Raw genomic sequence first — 20429 nt, 5'->3', positions numbered from 1 at the left:
AGGAGCAGCATGGCAGTGTGTTACAACAGGGTGTTCAAGCATAGTTACAGCTGTCAGTAGTAGCGTTATTCTGTCAAGCCGTTTAATTGATGACATAAATTGTCAGATATTCCATGTCAAACGATAAAATAAGGTTTAGTATTACAGGTGGTGCTAGTTGGAAATGAATGCTGGGGAGACAGCAGTCTCAGGAATGTTCTGGAAAGCAGCTTCGGCGTTTAGGATGATTTGTTCATCTTGCAGCATGAAAGTCTTTTCTGACTTGGGCCAGTATCTTCTTAAGCCTACATACTATGGTCTGGAAATAACATTGAATTATGACATAATTGTGTCCTCATGGATGCAGCTGGGTGCCAATTTTAAGGTTGTAAAATTTCCATTATTCAGTATTAAACTGCTATTTGTCCATGTGTTTTGTGTTCAGTAAATTACATTTATTGTTCATATGACTTTGTAAACACTGTTTTTTAAATAGTGGGAGAGAACATTTTTATATTCAAATATACAGTATATCTGCAGCTGATTTTGTATTAGACCCTTGTACTTCATTTAAACAGTTCATGATGGTAGATGCCATCTTATAGAGATTACTTTGTAAGTGCCTTATCCAATGAATACTTGTCATTGTCACAATGGCATTTAGCATAAGAGTAAGGAAACTATGAAGGACATTTTCACAGTCACATAAAAAATCTATTCAACTCTGCTGAATGAATCAGACTTCAGGTTGACTTTTTTTATTTTCTTTGGAGTTGGGGTTCAATATTAAATGTCTTATACAGTGTTTATTAGCTGTAAGTGCTGTAATTGTGTGGTATACAAGTCCCTCTGTATGTATGCTATTCACTGTTGACTGTGTTGATCAGTATTTGTGGCACATTCAGTATTACTTTTAAGAGCATTTTTTTTAAACTACTCTGCTGTCTACCTGCTAATGTTTGTTTATTCTTAACACACTTATAATAAAACCTAAAAGTAAAACTAACTTCAGAGGGTACAATTTGATTTTTGCTTTTGCCTTAGTTTTTAGGACAGCTTCGTTTTAGAAACTTGCATTAAATGCTTCCTAATCACAGTCACAATTGCTTTTCTCTATGTGGAAACATTTTCTTGTGATTTACAATGCCTGATATACCCACTATGCACTTGTCTGTTGCTGAGAGACATGCTTGCACACACCTGGTCCTTTCCTGGTATGATTTTAACATTTGTATGAGATTCTTTATGGGTTCCTGGCCAGTATTACACTGGGCAGTGGAATACTGGGGGTTTTGTGGAGTTGGTTAATTTCCAATTCCTCAATTATGTAATGTATGTTAAAGCATTGTTTACACATTCTGTTTGCGTCTGAAATAAATGTAAAGGGTGACACTGCCTATAAATCCTACTGCTCCCCCCCCAGGGGGGTCAGCAAAATTTTTATACAGCATGAACCACACAATCTCTACTTTACAGCATTGTATCCCAGGTTCTATGCTGCTAAGGGTAGCCTTTTGGACACTTAATGATATAGGAATACCACTTCCACTGGAAGGGTGTCGATAAGGTGCAATTTCCCAGCTGGAATACACCTTAATTAGCTAATTACCAGCTTTAGCAGGTATGTTTCAGCAGGTAAATCTGCAAATTGTGCTGGGTTCTGGCCCCCCAAGACCACGATTGAGCAGCCCTGGCTTAGGCCATTGTAAGTGTACCCTATAGGGTACTGCATCGCATTTTCTCCACTAGAAGGGCTCTCATTAAGACACTTTATCACATTTTCTTGGGTACATCATGTGTCTCACAAGAATGGGACGCCCTAGGTGGTACTCTGTTTTTTTTTCAATAGTGGTGTTTTTGCCGCTCAAGAGGGTACTTTAACAACGTTTTTTTCAACCATGGAGGCACGGGGGGTGGGGTCAGGGGATGGTTGCGCCCTCCTGAGTGTACCAGTGACTGAAAAAAATCTAAAAAAAACTCTTCAGTGGTAAGGGCCGACACACCCCTTCGACATTGTGTGGAGATTGGAGATAGTACTTCTGGATTGGGACCAACACCCCAGTCTGCCAATCCTTAAGAAAGGGAACTGGAGGGTGTGTTCCAACTTCAGGGGCCTGTTAGTTGGACCTCGGATTCAGGAAGAGCAATGCAGATTCCGTCATGGCCGTGGAACACTGGACCAGCTCTTCACCCTCACAAGGATACTGGAAGGTTCATGGGAGTCTGTCCAACCAGTCTACATGTTTTTTTTTTGTGGGCTTGGAAGGCATATGACCCTCATGGTGTCCCGGGGGGGGGGGGGGGGGGGGGGGGGGGGGGGGGGGTGCTTTGGAAGAATGGGGTCTGTTGTTGAGGGTCATCAGATCCCTTTACAAACAGAGCAAGAGCTTGGTCCGCATTGCCAGCAGTAAGTCAGACTTGTGTTAGGTTGCCCTTTGTCACCGGTTCTGTTCAAAATGTTTGTGAGGAGGGCATAGCCGAGGGGCAGAGGGGGTCTGGTTTGGCGGCCTCAGGATCGCTTCTTTTGTTGGATGATGTGATCCTTTTGTCTTCATCGAGTAGTGACCTCCAGTGTGCCCTGGGCTGGTTTGCAACTGAGTATCCGGCAGCTGGGCTGAGGATCAGCATCTTCAAATCTGAGGCTGTGATTCTCAACTGGAAAAGGCTGGATTGCCCTCTCCTGGTGGGTGATGAGTTACTGCTTCAAGTTTAAGGACAAGTTTCAGTATCTCGGGTCCTGTTCATGAGTGAGGGAAAAATGTAGCAGGAGATTGACAGCAGGATCAGTGCAGTATTACCATCAGCAAGGTTCCATTTTGCTAGCACCATGATGGATCCCCTTTTGCATTCAGAACTGCCTTAATTCTTTGTGGCATAGATTCAACAAGGTGCTTGGAACATTCCTAAGAGACATTAGTCCAAGTTGACATGACAGCATCAAGCAGATGCTGCAGATATTGTTGGCTGCACTTTCATGATGTGAATCTCCCTTTCCACCACATCCCATACGTGCTGTATTGGATTCCTGTTCCCCCATAGGTCTTCTATTAGATTCCTGTTCCACCATAGGTGCTGTATTGGATTCCTGTTCCACCATAGGTGCTGTATTGCATTGAGATCTGTTAACTGGAGGCCATTTGAGAACAATGAACTCATTGTCATGTTCAAGAAACCAAGCTACTAAAAGCAGCCATTAGAAGCTGGGTACACTGTAGTCATAAAGGGATGGACATTTTCTTAACTTAATTTTTATGGTTTTTAAGTTATAAACCACTAATAAGATTAAATGTTCAAGGAGAATAAGTTGGACCCCAAACCACCACAGCTGTGTTTCATTGAATAACTATTTGAGATGAGCATAAATTATAAGCTTTTAGAGAAAAGTAAGAGAAAAGAGTGTTTTGTTGGTGGAAATTACAACACGCTCTCATGTAGGTTACCGTAGCAACAACAGAACATGCATTTATCAAAAAAGTTCTAGTGTAGCCATTTGAAATGCATACTGTGTACTTGTATAATGATATGAATATATATGGATGGCAATTACCAGATGAAAGAGTTATAAAGAAACATACTCCCTTCTTACCTTTTGTGTGAGATTTACTATGAATACATTGGTTGACACTTTATTCTCATTTTATTACATAACACTGCTTTTCTATTAGCATTAGCATAAAATGATATTTTATTAGCATGCCTTGTCAAGAATGACAAGGGGCAGAAATGAGACCGACGGTCATATTTGGCAACCAGGGAACAGCCCAGCAGAAAGGATGTTGCAGATAATGCCATGCTAATACGCTGCAGGACAAGAGAACATCACATTAACAGGGAAGGTGCTTTACAAGAAAGCCACACTTTTCGGAAATACTGTCGTAATGTCCAAGGCTGTTACTGATATCACACTTAAAAAGTTAGAAGGTGTTTCAACCTGAAAATACACTTTGTCCCCCCCCCCCCCCGCTGTGATATACAGGGGGTGGACAAAACACCAGAAGCACCTAACAGTATATAAATATCAATCAGCAAAGATGGGCTTCTGCCACCCTTTCCCTTCAGAGCTGCTTGTCTTTCTTGGAATGTTGTCATAAGAGCCTGGGACTGCATGTAGATGGATGATGAGGCTTCCAATTGAGAGGGATGATCTACTCTGTGCTCCACAACTTAAAGGTCCGTCCATCCATCCATCCATCCTCCCTCCAGCTGCTTATCCTGGCCAGGGTTGGGGGTGGTGGCAGCGGTGCAAGAGCCTGTCAAAGGCCTTTCCAGGGCTGAGGTATCCCATGAATAGGATGCCAGGCCAACGACAGTCACATACGCATACAGTCATACATGATGGACAATCGAGAGACATCAAACAGCACATCTCTGGACTGCAGAAACCCACGTGACACAAGGAGAATATGCAGCGCCGGTACAGGATTATGATCATCAGTTTCTCCATGCTGAGTCTTGACAGTACAAGTGTGTGATATATGAGATGAACAAATCAATGGCATGTTTGTAAACTGAGGATAAATTCCTGTAGTTGACAAATTTGGGATTAAATTATAAAATCATCCTATGGCAGCGTACTGGATAAGTGCATTTGGAAATCAGACGACTTCATGGATGGATGATTCAAGAATTTATTCATTTAAGTTATGAAAGAAGTTTTTAGGTAATGTCAAAAAGTGGTTCTAAACTACAAAGAGTAATTAATTTTTAATAAATTTAATACTGAAAAAAAATCATATGAACGGTTAATTATCAAGGGCACATTTCACAGCATAGAAATGAAAGCGAGAAAGGTATACAGAAATTATATAACCATGGTTTCAGTGCCAGATAGCTGCTAACGGTAATCAAATATTCAGATTAATATCTGTAGATACCCTTACGTTCTTGATACAATTACCAAAAATATCAAAATACATAATCTTCCAAATTATGCTTTGATTTTTTTTCTCTAAATTGTAAATGCGGCACACACACACAAAAAAAACATTCTTTGGTAATGACAAGTATGCTTACTCAGAACAGAGATCAGATAGAAACATTTTGGACCAAGGTCTTCCTGCCCGATTATAGCGTTCCTTGATATTCTCTGCTTCAAAAAAATAAACATTTTCGTTCCAATGGTTAAGTGCAGAGACACATATTAATATACAGAGTAAAATATCCACTTGCTTCGAATTTTTAATTTCCTGATTAAACAACATTTTCTCCCCACCATTTACAAATAAAAGCAAGACATAGTACACTGGAATAAAAACGTCAGAAAGTTACAAATAAAATGTTACAAAGAAAATAAATCGATAAATATTTAATGATAAAATTTTGTACTCAAAAATAAAATCCTAAAAGGAATTCCGATAAAATTTCCAACAACCCACAGTTGACTGTTGTATTACAAACAATAGCACTACTGTAGTACCTGTGATGCAGATCAGGTTCACATTGCAAATTTAATGTTCATAATAGTAATTAGAGTCGTCTGCATGCACGTCTAGTAAGTAAATATAGCACTACTGGGAGAAAAAAGCAGCTACTTGCGGGCATGACTTACCTGCACGGTACTCGAATGCGACTCATGTCTGGCAGCGAATCTGTACGACGCGAATGAGCGTAACGTAGGCGTGAGGCCCGCCCTATCACGTGACTGGGTGTCCTGTGAGTCACGTGACAACCGCCGCTATTTCCTGCAGTATCACTGGCTGCCGTGCCTGCCGCAGTCTGCGGATGTGCTGCTCCAGACCAGCTGGGAAGTGAACCTTCGTGCGTCCGCCTACTCCCCCCCCCCTTTTCCATAGTTTTAGGCGTTGAGCAGGCTCGAGAGTTTCAGCCGACTTTTCCGCCGGAGCTACTTTCTTCGATACCCTCATTTAGCTGCAGCTTGATTTAATTTAGCCTTTAGCACATTCGTGCGAGTAGCCCGTTTTCACAATGGCGACAGCTGCGGTATCGGCTCCTGTTGGTGACGCCTCCAACCCGGGATCGGGTGCCGAGCTGGTCCGCGGGCAGGTCTTCGATGTCGGTCCCCGTTACAGCAACCTGTCGTACATTGGCGAGGGCGCCTACGGCATGGTGTGGTAAGTTACTGATCCCGTGTTTGTACTACAAAACAAGATGATCGGAATAGTTTCAATGAAGCATTGCCTCTTAACTTAAAGATGCCAGCAATCCCAGATCGCCATGTAGTTCAGCGCTGAGTAGTTGCCCCGCCGCCCGTGTGTCCTTCCGCTGGTTACTTTGCAGTCTCCTGCTTACTTGTTGATCGCCATTGGAGACGCTTGACATTTGAACTAGTTAAACACCGCAGTTTCTCCACATGTAGATGAATCCGTTTGCTTACGTGTAACATCCTTGTCTTGTTTTTAGTCTTCACGCGGCTTGCTAGTCGTTGGGTGGAGGGATTTTTCTCCCTCATGGGGGCGTGTTAAAGTAATCAGTGAATTAGCTACAGTTAAAAAATCCATTTGCTCTGTAAGGTCGAAACGCATTGCAGGTAAACTGCTTGTATCCGCTCTCGGAGCATGTAAAGACAGAACACGGTGTCATTGATACGTGTTGCGTTTCAGAAGCGGGTTTGTGCTTGTCCTAATGACACTTAATACGTTTAATTAATGAGTGATCGAGCCAGGGTGCGTTTCCAAGCGTACCAGTACCGATCGCCGAATAAGAAGGTAACGGTTGTAGATCATGAAGTATAGATTTAGTACTACAGGTCATTCATTACAAACACAAAGGCTGGGAAACCTTTTTTTTAAAATTCATTGTTATCTTAATCAGAAAAAAACATGGGCCCTGTGGCGGTGTAAGCAGGATGATGCCCAGTGCCGGGGGCGTGGGTGCTGAGAACAGGGCTTGCGAAGGACTTTGCGGAGCATCCAGCCATCAGACACAACGCACGTGCGATCACATCCAGGCATTACACGCACCGGACATGCGATCGCGGCATTTGCACCGAATGATTCCGCTTGTTAAATTGTTTATTAAATTACTATACGAGTGAAAATGCGAAATGCCATCATTGCAATTGTACGCTTCATGTTTTTCGTGGATCTGGAAACGCCTTTGGGTTTATCATTCTGGCAGGTCCTCTGTTAAATGCCCATGATTCAATTTAAGCTTTACTGTTGCCAAAAAATGTTGCTGTTAACCGAACTGCTGCTTGAATGGAATCTTTCAATATTCAGTTTGCCTACCTGTGCTAGTATTTCTAAGGTTTCGTTTCTGTGATTTTAAAATGAGAACATGACATGTATGTCGCCTTAATTTCCATCTCTAATAAGAGGTTTGTTAAAGATCTTTGATGTTGCAGTGATATGTATACCAAGAAATGGCTGTCCCTGTCAAGTAGGCACAAAAACCAGAGCGTTGAATGTGACTTTAAAGTAATTTATTGCGCTTAACTTGTATTATATTAACTGCAAAAAAATGGAGAATTCCATCTGTAAATATTAAAGCTAATATTAATGTTTCCTATTTGCCTTCCACTGGGGAAATGGCATATTGCATATACTTGGAAAAAACTGAGCTGTTTTTATGAGAAGTGTCACCTTCAGTCATTTTGGGATGCATCCACCCTGATGCGTGGGATATCGGTGCAGAACAGAAATTGTGCGGTTTGTGCACCACATGTGTTAAGTCTTTGCTGGTCCTTTCCATTTTTTTTAAATCCTGGATTTCCAGTGAATCATCTGGTGTTAGATGATAGTAAAATGTTTCATACTGTCATGCTAGCAACAAGCAGTGTTCAGTCTAGTGGAAACGTTCGATTCATGCATAAATTTAAACAATTGTTAATTTACTGATGTTTGTGCGTTTTATGTGCCTTTTGAACCGGCTCGCTCTTAGGCCACGATTTTTAGATGATTTCACTGGTATTTGTTACTGGCCGTTTCTATGGGAAATCACAATACATCATTATTATAGACTGATATAGGGTGAACATGCATGTATAGTTTAATTTGCAAATTTAAGCCCTGTATTTTAGGGTAATACCTGTGCTGTGCTGTTTTCTGTAGGTGTCTTAAATAGATGATTTTTACAGTTCCAGGAGTGCTGAGTAGAGCATCTCATTAATCTGTTTCACCTGAGATCTCATTGTCGTTACCCACAATATGGCAGGTAGGGGGCTTTGATGTATCTTAAAAAGTTGTGCCTTGAGTGGGCTTATTCATTTGTAAGTGGTGTCTGCAGCACAGCAGGTGTTTGGAGCGTTTAACACCCGAGAGTGTCAATTTTAACACTGCCGGCTCGGTCACAAGGACACTGCATTATCGAAAGTCACTGCAAACTGTTGACAAGTTATGAAATGTTTTCAGCAGTCCTGGGCCGACCGTGGGGAAACTTTAACTGCTGATTTGCTCGATATCAGTGTGTAAGTCTGCCTGGCACTGGATTGCTCCACCGCTTCTGAGTGTGAAAAACATTTTTTTTTTCCTGTTGCAAAGTACTGTAACGCCCACTCAGCATAAGCACACGCGGTTCTAGACTGAAGGCTGCATTTATAATTGGTATGGAAATTTCACAGCTCCTCCTGCTAGATTTTAGCCTGGTATGCTACAGATTCCTGGACTTGCAGTGTATTGATTACATGGAGAGGTGTATGTAATATTTAACATAGCATTTTGTTTTGTAAGGCTATAATGATTTAAACCCCTATTACTCTCGGCAATGATCTCAGTAAATCCCCTTCCCCTTACCAGAGTGGAAAATGGTTTCCATACTTGGTTGCTAAGATGTTATTCCTTATCAGTATTTCTGAATGGCTCTTAATGGACGTCTGTGGGGAGAGCTTTCTCCGTGCTCTGATTATTGTCAATCGCATTCAGAGTCTGCGATTACGCTGCATTTTAAGTTCAAGGCCAGGGTCTGCTTCTTGCTCGACGAGATAATGGTTAGTTTAGGTGCATGGTAGGTAAACAGTTGTCCTTATTTGTTCATTATAATGTTTTGAAAATTCAGTGTCTAATTTCTGTTTTTGTGTTAAATTCTGTTTTTCCTAAACAAAGAATACCCAGCTTCCACTGTGTATAGTGTCATGCAGGACTAGGTGAATGTGCGCATCATTAAACGGTACCCAGATGTCATTTAAAAGCTTACAGAGGGCCGTGCTTGTGACTGTCTATCGCCACGTAATGCTGCAGCCTGTTTAATGTTACAGCGAGCGTGGCTGCACAGCCCCTGCGCGTGCAGCCCGTCTGTGTCCTCACATTTCTGCTATCCGCAGGCGGGGGCTGTTCATTCAGAAATCTCTCATTTGCGTCGGCGCGGGAGCCCGTGTCGCGCTCCATCTGTTGCCATGGATGGCGCTCTCCAGTATGTGTGTCGGGGGGTGATCTCATCCCTGGCTCTAACGCCACGGCTCTCACATGGCCGCTGAATGGCTGAGTGCACTGAAGGGGGAGCAGATTCGCTGTGGGGCCCGGCGGCTCGCCACCGGCTGTAATCTCCCAGTGGGGGGTTAGGTTGCGTCGAGCCTGATTCCTTTACATTGCGCCCTGGACTTCTTTCTCCTGAGTGTTCCTCAGCCAGTAAGCGGCGGTGATGAAGAAGGAAAATGAGAAGATGTCTCTGCCGCTTTCTGCAGCTGCTCTAGGTTTATAGATTAAATCAGGATATCAGCCCCCCCTGACAAAAAGGCAAAATCTGTAGCTGCCTGTGTGGGGGACAGCGGTGGAATCTGCCATGTTTTCTCCTGAATGATAGTGTAGGTGATAATGGCTGTGAGGTGATACGACAGCGTAGTCTGTTAGCCTTTGAAAGGGACTTTAGCGTGAGTCCTGGCATTTTGCTCCACTGAATCGATTGTCTGTCTCTTTCCTTTCTTTTCCCTTTTCATTCTCACCTTCCCCCATCAGCTGTGCTCAGCACCTGCGTCGGAGAGCCTCCCGGCGTTCTGCAAGGTGGATTCTGCCCAGACTTCCTTTTTGGGCCCTTGTCGGATCAGGAAGCGAGCCCCAGTGTTTCGGATCTGCTCAGCAGCGAGGACCTTTGGCAGAACGTCGCCTTTTCTGGCTCGCTTAACAATCTCCCACCTCACTGAGCAAAAGTGCACCCCCCTCCTCTCCCCAACCTCGCTCCCTAAAAGAAAACCATTCTCTTCTTTTAGTAATTAGCCCGTGTTTGTTTTGCGCCCTGAGCCTGTTCTCCTCAAGGCCCAGCTTGGGCGTTGAGGCCTTGTGCCGCGGTGATACCATGATGTAGGAATGCAGACACGTCGCGGAGGAGTTTCCATTTAAGACCCCGAGCTAAATAAATGCACCTAAAGCGCAGTTTAATGTTACCGCTGCCGAACGCTCTCCGCCTTGAGGCCCAGCCGCCAGACCGGGCGTCAGGTTTCGTGTAGCAGGTACTCTGATGGTCTGCCGTTTTTGCTTTATAATCCTCAGTTTTTGGACTCGTCCCTGGCTCTCGATGTGCTAGGCAGAGTGACTCTGCTTTGAGCAGCTGCCCTCACTGGGAGGCGCACTGCCTGAGCAGCTAAAGGAGGCCTGACTATCGCATGTGTTCGTTCTCGTCGTCTGAATGTTGCAAAGAAAATCAGATTAGCTCCTGTGCCCTTGTGAGGTCCAGTGTGTCTCAGCATGGTAGCCATTTGGTGGTAAGATTTGAGTGTGCTAATTTTCATAGGATATCTCTATATATACTTACGACTTTGCAAGGTTGGTCCGTGGTATTTAATATTAATGATAGTCATGGAAACTTCTTTATCCTTTTGGGGATTAAATAAACGGGAAATGCCTGGGTACTATGTAGGGGGGGAGCAGTGATATCATTGACTTTGTCATGTGATGGTCGCTTGGCCTTTACCCATCACCCTGCTCTGTACTTGGTTTGTGTTCAGGGAAACTTCCCTACCCTCCTTGGTCTCCATGGTTACACTGGTCCTGTGATGTGGGTGTGTGCTCGTTTTGACTCCGCCCCTAGCACGCTGTCCTTGATGTCCCCGGCAGCCTCTGTGAGCCGCTGATCCCCTTGTTAGAGGGTAACGACACCGAGCGAGTGTCTAGGGAGTCCTGGCGGAAGCCGGAGATGTTCTGCAGGAGTTACTGGAGGCTCATCGTTTCCCCTTTTCAGGTAGGGGTGTAACAAAAGTCACAGTTCAGTACATACCTCGCTTTTGGAGTGGACCAAACATTTTGGATATGTTTTCAGTACAGCAGGGATAACTGATAAAAACCAACTAATTAAAAAAAAATTACTCTAAAAGTAAATCAAAATAAATATTTTCAAGTCTCAAGTTAATAAAAGTTAAATATCCAGTAAGATGCCCATTTAGAAAGGTAACTTTTCCTGATCTGTACTGCATTCGCACTAGAATCCATCAGCTTCACGTAAGGAAGTGTGTAGCAGCGCCGCTCCATCAATTTTCCAAATTTGCTCGGGGGAAACACACCTGCGTTCATACCGATCTGAAAAATTTCGGTACAAATACGTGGGCCGTTACACTCTTGCTAATTAGCCTTCCTGCTAATGCCTTCATCTGCAGGATGCTCTGTAGGGTTTCTGAGAGTAGAAGCATGAATTAGCACAAAAGCCACTAAAATATAATATATTTTTACCTGTTCCTAAAGTATACGCTTTCTTGCTGCACCCTGATAAATTCTGTTGCATTATAAAGCATATTAAGTTCAGTGTAAAATTGAGTGGGATTGGCAGATCCTGCTCACAAATATATGGTTGACAAATCCACATTCCTGGCCATGCATTTCCTGCTTGGGGGGGTGGTGGCTATGAATCTGAAGCGATGTTGCTATCATGAGATCGTCCATCACACCCCCTTGAAGTGAGAACATCAAAAGGCCCGTGAAGGTTACCACATGGAATGCATGACTTGATGGTCCCCTCCCCCAGGGACGGAGTCCATGGCCTCTGTCTGGGGGGGGCTTCAGGTGCTCCGGGCATATTTCTGAGGAAATTCTTCATTCTCGGTCTAATGGTGTGATTGTGTAAGGTTTTGGAGTTTATGCCCCCCCCCTTCTTGGCCAGTCTCGGCACCCACTTACTGAGTGAGAGTGCTCTCTCTCCTTTTCACTCGCCGCTCACTCGCTCGCCACTCGCCGCGCCAGGTCTCCGCCATGCTGCTCGTTCTGGCGTGGGATCCGTTTCTGCGGTAACCATGGTGCTGTGGGCTCCTGCGCGGCTTGCTGTCGTCAGCCAGCCCGTATCTGAGAGGCTGGGAAGGGAGGCTGCAATCCGACAGCCCTGACGTGTCAAATCTTAATTTCTTTAACAAACATAGATAATAAAACTACTGCTATCCCTACCTGCCGTGTGTGTGTGTGTGTGTGTGTGTGTGTGTGTGTGTGTGTGTGTGTGTGTGTGTGTGTGTGTGTGTGTGTGTGTGTGTGTGTGTGTGTGTGTGTGTGTGTGTGTGTGTGTGTGTGTGTGTGTGTGTTAGTGTTACTTTATGGGGACACAATGTCCCCAGAATGTGATGAATACCCGTATTTTTAATGTTTTTTTTTTTTTTTTTTTTTAAATGTTAGTTTAATAAAAATCTGTGACTGCAATGAAAAAACTATTAATGCAAAAACTCATATTTTGCTTGGTTACTTATGGTTAAGGTTAGGGCAGGGTGGGGGTTAAAGTTGTCATAGTTAGCATTAGCATTTTCCCCATAGAAATGAATGAGCGGTCCCCATAAAGACATGTTTAGCCGTCGTGCGCCGCGTGTGCACACACTCCTGCCCGTCGTCCTCTCTGCTGCTCTCATTACATCGCTCACTGTACAGACAATCAGCTGAATGAAGGACACATTTTGTTTAGGATGAGTATGGAAGCGAGCTGGTGAGTGAGGTGTCGTTGGAGCCCTCGGTAGTTGGGGCCCTGCTCCATCAGTGCTGGTTCTTTCTCCTCCTCTCTCTATTAGCACAGGGTACCTGTCACTTTGTGTTGGGTTGGTTTTTGTACTGCAGATCTACTCTAACTCCTGACAGCCCACGAGAAACATGCTGTACTGTATCGTGTTCTCGGCTTGACCTGGCAGTGCCTCGCAAGGGCCTCTGTGTTTGGGCGTGTGATCATGGGGTGTGACTTACTGCGGTGTGTGTGTGCGTGGGTGTGGCCGCATGCACCATTGGAACTGCAGCACCTAGAGTAATTCAGTAAGCATTGTGCAGGTGTGTGTCTGTTCCCCCCTGGTAATCTGCTCCTCCCCTCCCCCCCATCTCCCAGTGGTGATCCTCCTCTCCTTTGCCTGCCTCCCTGTCCTCCTGTCTGGATGTTGCTGGCAGAGCCAGGCACTGAAATCCACATGCCCTCTGTCTGAGCCTCATGGACTCCCAGCTGTTACCCCCCCCCCCCCCCATTAATCTGGTGACCTCATCAGCTTGCACCCGGGTCAGTGCCAGCTCGTGTAAGGTGTGACCTGCCCACTGTGACAGCCCGTTTCACTTGGTGCTGGAGAAGCCCAGCAGTGGGCCAGCAGTGCCCATGTCCCCTCCCCCTATTTTACTCACTATAGCAACCACCTGTTGCATAACTACGCACGTTTGTGGCAATGTGAAGCCTCGGACAGCTTCCCTGATTTAAAAAAAAAAATTTTTTTTACATTTTTTTTTCTCCCCACCCTATACCATGCTGTGACTCTTAGACAGCTAAGGGGGGGTGCTGGTTACCATTGGGGGGGGGCCCTCTGAGTTTTTTAATGCCTGCACTTGCCCTGTTTGTGTACCGTATTTGAACAGAATGCCGTCTGGCTGAATCGGTGCCTTGCCTCAGGTGTACCCTGCTTTGGCAGAGCTGGGTAGTTCAGGTCCAGAGAGTTTTCGTTTCAAGCGACCAGTTGAGTATTCTGATCGTGATTATTTATACTTGCCTGGTTGGTTGAAACAGAATGTTGGTCTGGACCCACCTCCCCCTGTCAGCGTCATGCTTTGCTTTTCTCTCAGCCGCGGCAGGAAATGTGCCTGTTCCACTCGCTGCTGCAGGAGAGTCTGTTGGCGGGAAGAGCGCTCCTCAGACAGCCCTGTGCGTTACTCAATGTTTCCCTCCAGCCGTCTTACCGATATTTGTGTCTAAAGCGTTAAGCGCCATTAAAGTATCGACGTATGAATGTGGCCATGAGATTCAGCTTAGCCAAAAAAATACCTTTTTTTTTTTTATTTTTTTGGAAAAAAAAAATGGCTGTGAAAGTCTGATCTCATAGTTTGCAGTGTATTTATTGCATATGTGAAATATGGTGTATTTTTATATTGCTTCCCATTATCATGGTACGAACTACACTAGGATTTTCTCCCCCAGTTTGTTCGTCCTGCCCACTGAATGTTTCCCCATGAACTTGAGAAATCATTGAATGTGAAAAAAGAAGACGATTTGTGCAAGAACCTCCTGTACTCTCTGAGGACATTCCTCTGTGCAGTGTGCCTCCTGCTTTTTACGTCTTATCAAAATGGCAGTTTTGGTTTTCACCTCTTTAATGCTTTAGCCATAGCCTGGCCACAAGCGCTGGAAAACGTGTGTCTTGGTTGCTGTCCAGCATTCCATATGGCTATTTTCACACTCGGTTTCGAGTGGAGTTTCATTATATAACAACTCCTACGTGGTTCTGTTCTGGGTTGTGGTTGCCTTGACAACAGAGCCTGCGCTTTCCTTGCTGTCCATGCGAGGGGGTGATGTAAGGAGGCCACTCTCATACTGACACCCCCGAAACGTGGCCAGCTATATTTATGGCACGCTGACATTGGCGCTCTGCTCGCGGGCGTGTTTCCGTAATCGCTGCGTGTCGTTACTGTCTGCAGCTTTGCTTTCCAGGAGCAGAAGCTGGACCTTTTGTCTTGTTAGGCTTCTCTAAAGCATGGAGATGGCTGAAATCCTTGCAGTACTACAGGCTGGTTCCTGTGCCTTTGTATGTTTACTGTGTCTGAAAGTGTTACAGGCCTGTCAGCCATAAACCCAATCTCTCGGATGTCTGTCTGTCTCTGTCGGTCACCATGTTTCGTTCCTCTCCTCATGCCCCAATCTCTCCTGCCTGTCTGCCTGCCTGCCTGCCTGCCTGCCTGCCTGCCTGCCTGCCTGTCTGCCTGCCTGTCTGCCTGCCTGTCTGCCTGCCTGTCTGCCATGTTTCATTCCTCTCCTCGTGCCGCAGTCTCTTCCTGCACGCACGCCTGCCTGTCTGTCGGTTGTCGTGTCGTGTTCCTCTTTGCCTGAGCTCTGTTGACATGCCAGCGATGGGATGGGTGAGGAGTCCATCTATTTCAGGACCCGGCGGCGGCTTTCCTTTTGTTTTTGGGATGCCATGCCCCATCTGCCACCCTGACCCCCTGTTTCTCCTCTCTGAGGCTGCCTTCAGTTTCTTCGTATGTCAGTTTGAAGTCCTGACTGCTGAATTGGCGAGTTATGGTCTTAGTTTTGATAGGACACTGTACAGTAGAACTCGACCAAGTCTGACATCAGATCTGTTTTTTTTTTTTTTTTTTTTTACTTGTACCTCGACCGAAATCTTGGAACTTGACCATTACTGGTAAAACTGTTATAGGTTGAGGCGCGTTCAACTCCAATGGTTCAGTCGAGGAAAACGGTACACGTCTACAAGGACAAACGGACCTACTGGGTTGCTTATACCTATGAATTGCTCTGTTTCGCGGTGCCTCTTCGAGTTTGATGTGCAAAAGCTGTATTCCTGTGTTTTTAGTGCTTTATCTACAGTACATTTAGTGATACAGTAATCATGGTCCCTACGAAAGTGAGCAGTGATAGCAGCAAACCAGAGTAACTGTAGAACTTACTATAATTTCCTTTTTGAGACTTGAATGTATTGCATGTGTGTCTGGGATTGTCATTTTATTAAATGTTTATTGCTTTTGTACGTGATTTCCCCCCCCCCCCCCCCCCCCCCGTCACATGTTGTATTAGTTTTAATATAGATTGTCAGTGTTTTTTATCATTAGTCAGGGCGGGGGATTTCTTTAAATAGGCAATCATTTGGGGGTCTGGAACGAATTAAATTCATGTGCATTATTTATTATGAGGAAATGCGATTTGGTCGAGCTCCAAATCTTAACTCGACCAGCCTTCTGGAATGAATTAAGTTCATGTTCCAAGGTACCACTGTACTACACTGCAGTGTTGGCTAAAAGGGCATAGTGAGGTACTTAGTTACTCAGAAACTAACTGCGCCCCCCCCCCCCCCCCGCACTGTGTGCACTCAGGGTTGCCCCCAAGAGGCATGCAAAGTTTCATGCACACATCAAAGTGAGAGTCCGAATCGTTGACAGAGCCCTTTATGTTCCTCTGCTGGCAGCAATGCCGCTGACTGTATTTATGTAGCGACAGACAGCCATGCACCCCCCTTGTGCACCCCCCCGGAGCAGCCGGGCCCAGTAGATCTAAATGGTGCTGTGCTGTATGAGGAAATGGGCATTTGGGGGAAAAACGGATCAGTTCTTTTGTTTTTGGTATTACTGTTCTTGTCTGAGCCAGATTGACGATAGCTTTAACGGTGTTAGGTTTCCGGGTGATGGTGTTGCTGGGTGACGGATTCTGGGTGACTGGGATGGTGACAAAAGGTGGCGGTTTCTGGGTGATGGTGACGCTCTGTGGGTGTAGTGTGATGATCATGGTAGATCCTGTTGTGTCCTCCACCGTCCCCTGCATCAGCGTGACTGTTATAACTCCTTTGGTTTTGACAATTGGAAGTGCTGCATCATGGGATACAAAGTGACATAATAAAGCAGCAGTGATGGAGCAGGCTGGACCTCAGCATGGCCGTGCTTCTGGCCTCCAGTACTTTTGTAAGCAGTAGTTTTGGCAGACTTTATGAACTCCATTGCTGCTGTAGGCAAACCATGCCTTTTTTGGAACCCAGGCAGACGTCTTATTTTGGCTGTGGTCAGCCACATGATTAGCGTGCATACTGTAAGGCTCTCTGCTCACATCTGTATATGTGCATTCGGTGATGATTCCTTCACACGGTGCTAAATATTTAGGCATCACGGTAACGTCCTCGCCCCTGTTCCCTGCCTCCTTCACAGCTCCGCCTTCGACCACAACAGCAGTGTCCGTGTGGCCATCAAGAAGATCAGCCCGTTTGAGCACCAGACCTACTGCCAGCGAACCCTGAGGGAGATCAAGATCCTGTTGCGCTTCAAACACGAGAACATCATCGGCATCAACGACATCATCCGCCCCCCCTCCATCGACCAGATGAAAGATGTGTATCCGCTCATTACCGTACGGGCGGCTTGCGTGGGCAGGGCTGCACCACACGGGGCCAAGGGATCCCTTTTTGGTCTTAATCATAAAATCCAGGGTTAAACCTTAAATCATTTTGCTACTTAACTTTGGGGGAGGGGCTTTTTCCAGTCCATTTGGGCTGTAAATGGTGTAGTGGTGATCAATCTTAAAAAAATAAATAAAAATAGGCCATTTACTTAATCAGTCATCTCCATCTAATAAATTAAATTTACCTGAGTCCAGCAAATAGTTTTATGTTCAGATTTATTGAAATTACCTGTGGCAAAGTGCTGACACTCGTCCCTGTGGGTTTTGACATCCTGTAAAATGCGAAACCGTCACTTACCTGCAAGGTATCTGTGCCAAGGTGTTTTCATAATACTCATCTAGTCAATAAATCACCTGACTACACCAACAACTTGTAAAGTAGTAGTGCAAATGTGCAATTAAGGAATGTGGAAATGTAATAAAAGAAGAGACAAACGGACAAATGGCAGCATCATTGAAGGGTAGTTTGGAGGGACTATAGGGGCCTTAGAGGTTGGAGGGTTGACTGAGGAGGGGTGGGGGCAGCGGGTACTGAGGACCCTGACTGCCTTTCCTGCTGCCTGTGTGTTACTGATATATCTAATGGTACTGGATGTGCTAAATATGCTACATAAGTGCCTTTAAGTCAAGGAGCTGGGATGCAGCTAAGAATTTAGTTTAGTGGCATGAAATGAAGGTGATAGCCAAGAATGTCCACTGTGTATATTAATGCAAATGGCAAATATTGTGGTTGCATGTGAAAATGTACAGCATGCTTGCATGGTGAAGAGGTTCAATCGCCTGGCTAAGCATTCGGTCAGCGAAGACATTTAGTCTGAGTAGTTTTAAACACGTTGCTGCTAGATGTGCTTGTTCTCGCGTCTCAAACTGCCATCCTGCTGCCTGGGATTTTCATGCACTACACAGTTTACAGAGAATGGTGTGATAAATGAGAATCATCTAATCGGCTGCTTTATTTCTGAAAGCACCATTTTGCGAAGAGAGGTCAGGGGAGAAAGTTCAGATTCGTTATAGTTATGGGGCATAAGTGCAAAAATATCCTAGAAATAGTTCACGAGGCAAGAAAAGTGCTTGATATTACAGAGGGGCAAGAAAAACAACCTATACCATGACCACTGTGCATGTGTGTGAGTGTGAGACATTAATCACACAAATATGGTGTGATGAAATGGGGCTGATTTTGTTGACTTTAATACTCTATCCACCCAGTTTCGCTGGTCATGTGATGGTGGTGGGGACCGCATGTGTGATGGATAACTTGCAGGTATTGAACTGCCCTGTAGGAGGTGCCGATATAGCAGGTCCCTGACAAGGCCTGGGGAGTATGCGAGACATGATTTGTTTTAACCAGCAGGGTCCCCCCTTGTCCTGAGAATAATAACTTTGGTCCACCTGGAGTTTCCTTAACATTCAAACCACAGCTACATCGTCCAGGATCTCATGGAGACAGACCTATACAAGCTGCTGAAGACGCAGCATCTTAGCAATGACCACATCTGCTACTTCCTCTACCAGATCCTGAGAGGTCTGAAGTACATCCACTCAGCCAATGTGCTGCACCGTGACCTGAAGCCCTCGAACCTGCTCCTCAACACTACCTGTGATCTGAAGGTCTCACTCCCATGCCCACCCCCAACTTGGTGTTGTCCACCCCCCCCCCCCCCATGTCTTGTTCCAACTTTGGCTGCAGATGCAGATGGTTGTGGTTGCCGCATGCATATAACAGTGGTAGACCAGTAGAGGGCAGATGTACAAATAGTGTAGTGAAACAGGTAAACTTTTGTCAATAGTTTTAATGTTATTAGTCAAAGCTGATGCGGTATTACAGTAATGAGGCTCACTACAGTATTTTAAAACGTGTTTGACAAAATTAGCTGGGGAAAAATAAAAATGACCGCGTCCCACTCAGTGAATTTTATCGCCAGGATTTACAAATGCCAGAATAGTGCTGCTTTGTAAAATACCCCATGCCTCTCTAATGTATGGACAGTATGAAGAATTAGATTGGCATCTACCCCCCATCCTCCTCGTGCAGCTGCTCACGATAAGCTGTAGTAGCAGTAGTTTTCTTCCCCTACACTCATCTTTGACTGGTGACCTGTGGAGCTCCATGCTGCCCCTACAGCGCAGCGCGTACAGATGCGTATGGTGTCCATTAGACATAAAAATCTGGGTTATGCTCACACCGACTGCCGCCGTCCACCTCCACCCCCTGATGGCGAAATTCACGTCCCATCCCCCGTATCTCCAACTGAAATCGCATGCAAAAAAGAGAAGTATGAATTGGTACTTAGTCCCCCCCCCCCCCCCATAAGAAGCCCTTCTCTCTGTAGATGCTTGTGGAAAGTTATGTATCAATTGTGCTGCATTTCAGGGTTTATTGCTACAGTGCTTCCTATTCGTGTTTATATGGAGGACAAAACATGACGTAATCATAAACAAACAATAAGTATGTCACAGATTTATAGAAAAAATTTATTTTTTTTCTTTAGAATTGTTTTATCCCTAAGATTTTTTAAAAATTATTATTCATCTGTATGAGGTACGCAGCTCGAACCCTTTTTCTTAAGCACTGGTGGCCAGAGGGACTTTCCTGATCTGCGCTCCATTACCTTGGCGGCATTGCTGGCCTTGCTTGGATGAGAAGCTAATTGGCATTGTTAGCAATGCTAAGTTCACACTACATGACTTTCCATGTCGTTAGATCTCTATGCTGTTCATATTTCTGGGGTTCCATTTGTGCCAGAAATTTCAGTAGCTCACTGTCCATGTCGACTGAATATCTAACGAAACGTTTGTCTGTGTCTATTCAACTTTGAACTCTACTTCGGCTGTTAGAAGTCTGTTTTGACAATGATTGTCTGTGCTGATTGCGCACCTGACAAAACAGTTCAACTTTGAATCGTACTTCTGTCGTCTTAGTCCTCACTGTCGTCTGACTTCTGTTGCATGTCGACCAAATATGTCAACACGTCGTCTTGATGTCGTTTAACTCCGCTGTCCTGCACCTCGTTTGATATGTCGTTCTCTTTGTTTGACTGCATTGTTATACATGTTACACTGATGTAATGTTTGTTTTTGTTGTCTTACTTCACTTCCTGCTTTATTATTCTGTCTGTCCCTGAATCCCACGTAGACTAATTCAAGTTTATTTGTGTAGCACATTTACGTACACTAGATGTGCAGATGAACTACATGACTGAATATCACGTCATCTCTTCTCTCTATGTATCTGT

General features: G+C 44.9%; 1 protein-coding gene across 2 annotated transcripts in view; it reads left to right on the top strand.

Moving 5' to 3' along the window:
* Positions 1 to 5662: 5662 nt before the first annotated feature.
* The window catches only part of mapk1 (mitogen-activated protein kinase 1), a 31666-nt gene continuing 16899 nt past the window's right edge, over positions 5663 to 20429 (top strand). Inside the window, exons 1-3 of one of the 2 annotated variants that reach the window (XM_048996786.1) lie at positions 5663 to 6050; positions 16944 to 17126; positions 18615 to 18804. In XM_048996786.1, the coding sequence (XP_048852743.1) occupies positions 5905 to 6050; positions 16944 to 17126; positions 18615 to 18804 (519 nt within the window). In that variant the 5' untranslated portion in view covers positions 5663 to 5904. The remainder of the gene's footprint in view (positions 6051 to 16943; positions 17127 to 18614; positions 18805 to 20429) is intronic. The other variant, XM_048996777.1, reaches the window with a different exon arrangement.

This window comes from Brienomyrus brachyistius, chromosome 2, assembly GCF_023856365.1.
Source record: "Brienomyrus brachyistius isolate T26 chromosome 2, BBRACH_0.4, whole genome shotgun sequence".
NCBI lineage: Eukaryota > Metazoa > Chordata > Actinopteri > Osteoglossiformes > Mormyridae > Brienomyrus > Brienomyrus brachyistius.
Note: the sequence above shows the minus strand (reverse complement) of the source record. Positions and strands in the feature narration are given on the sequence as shown.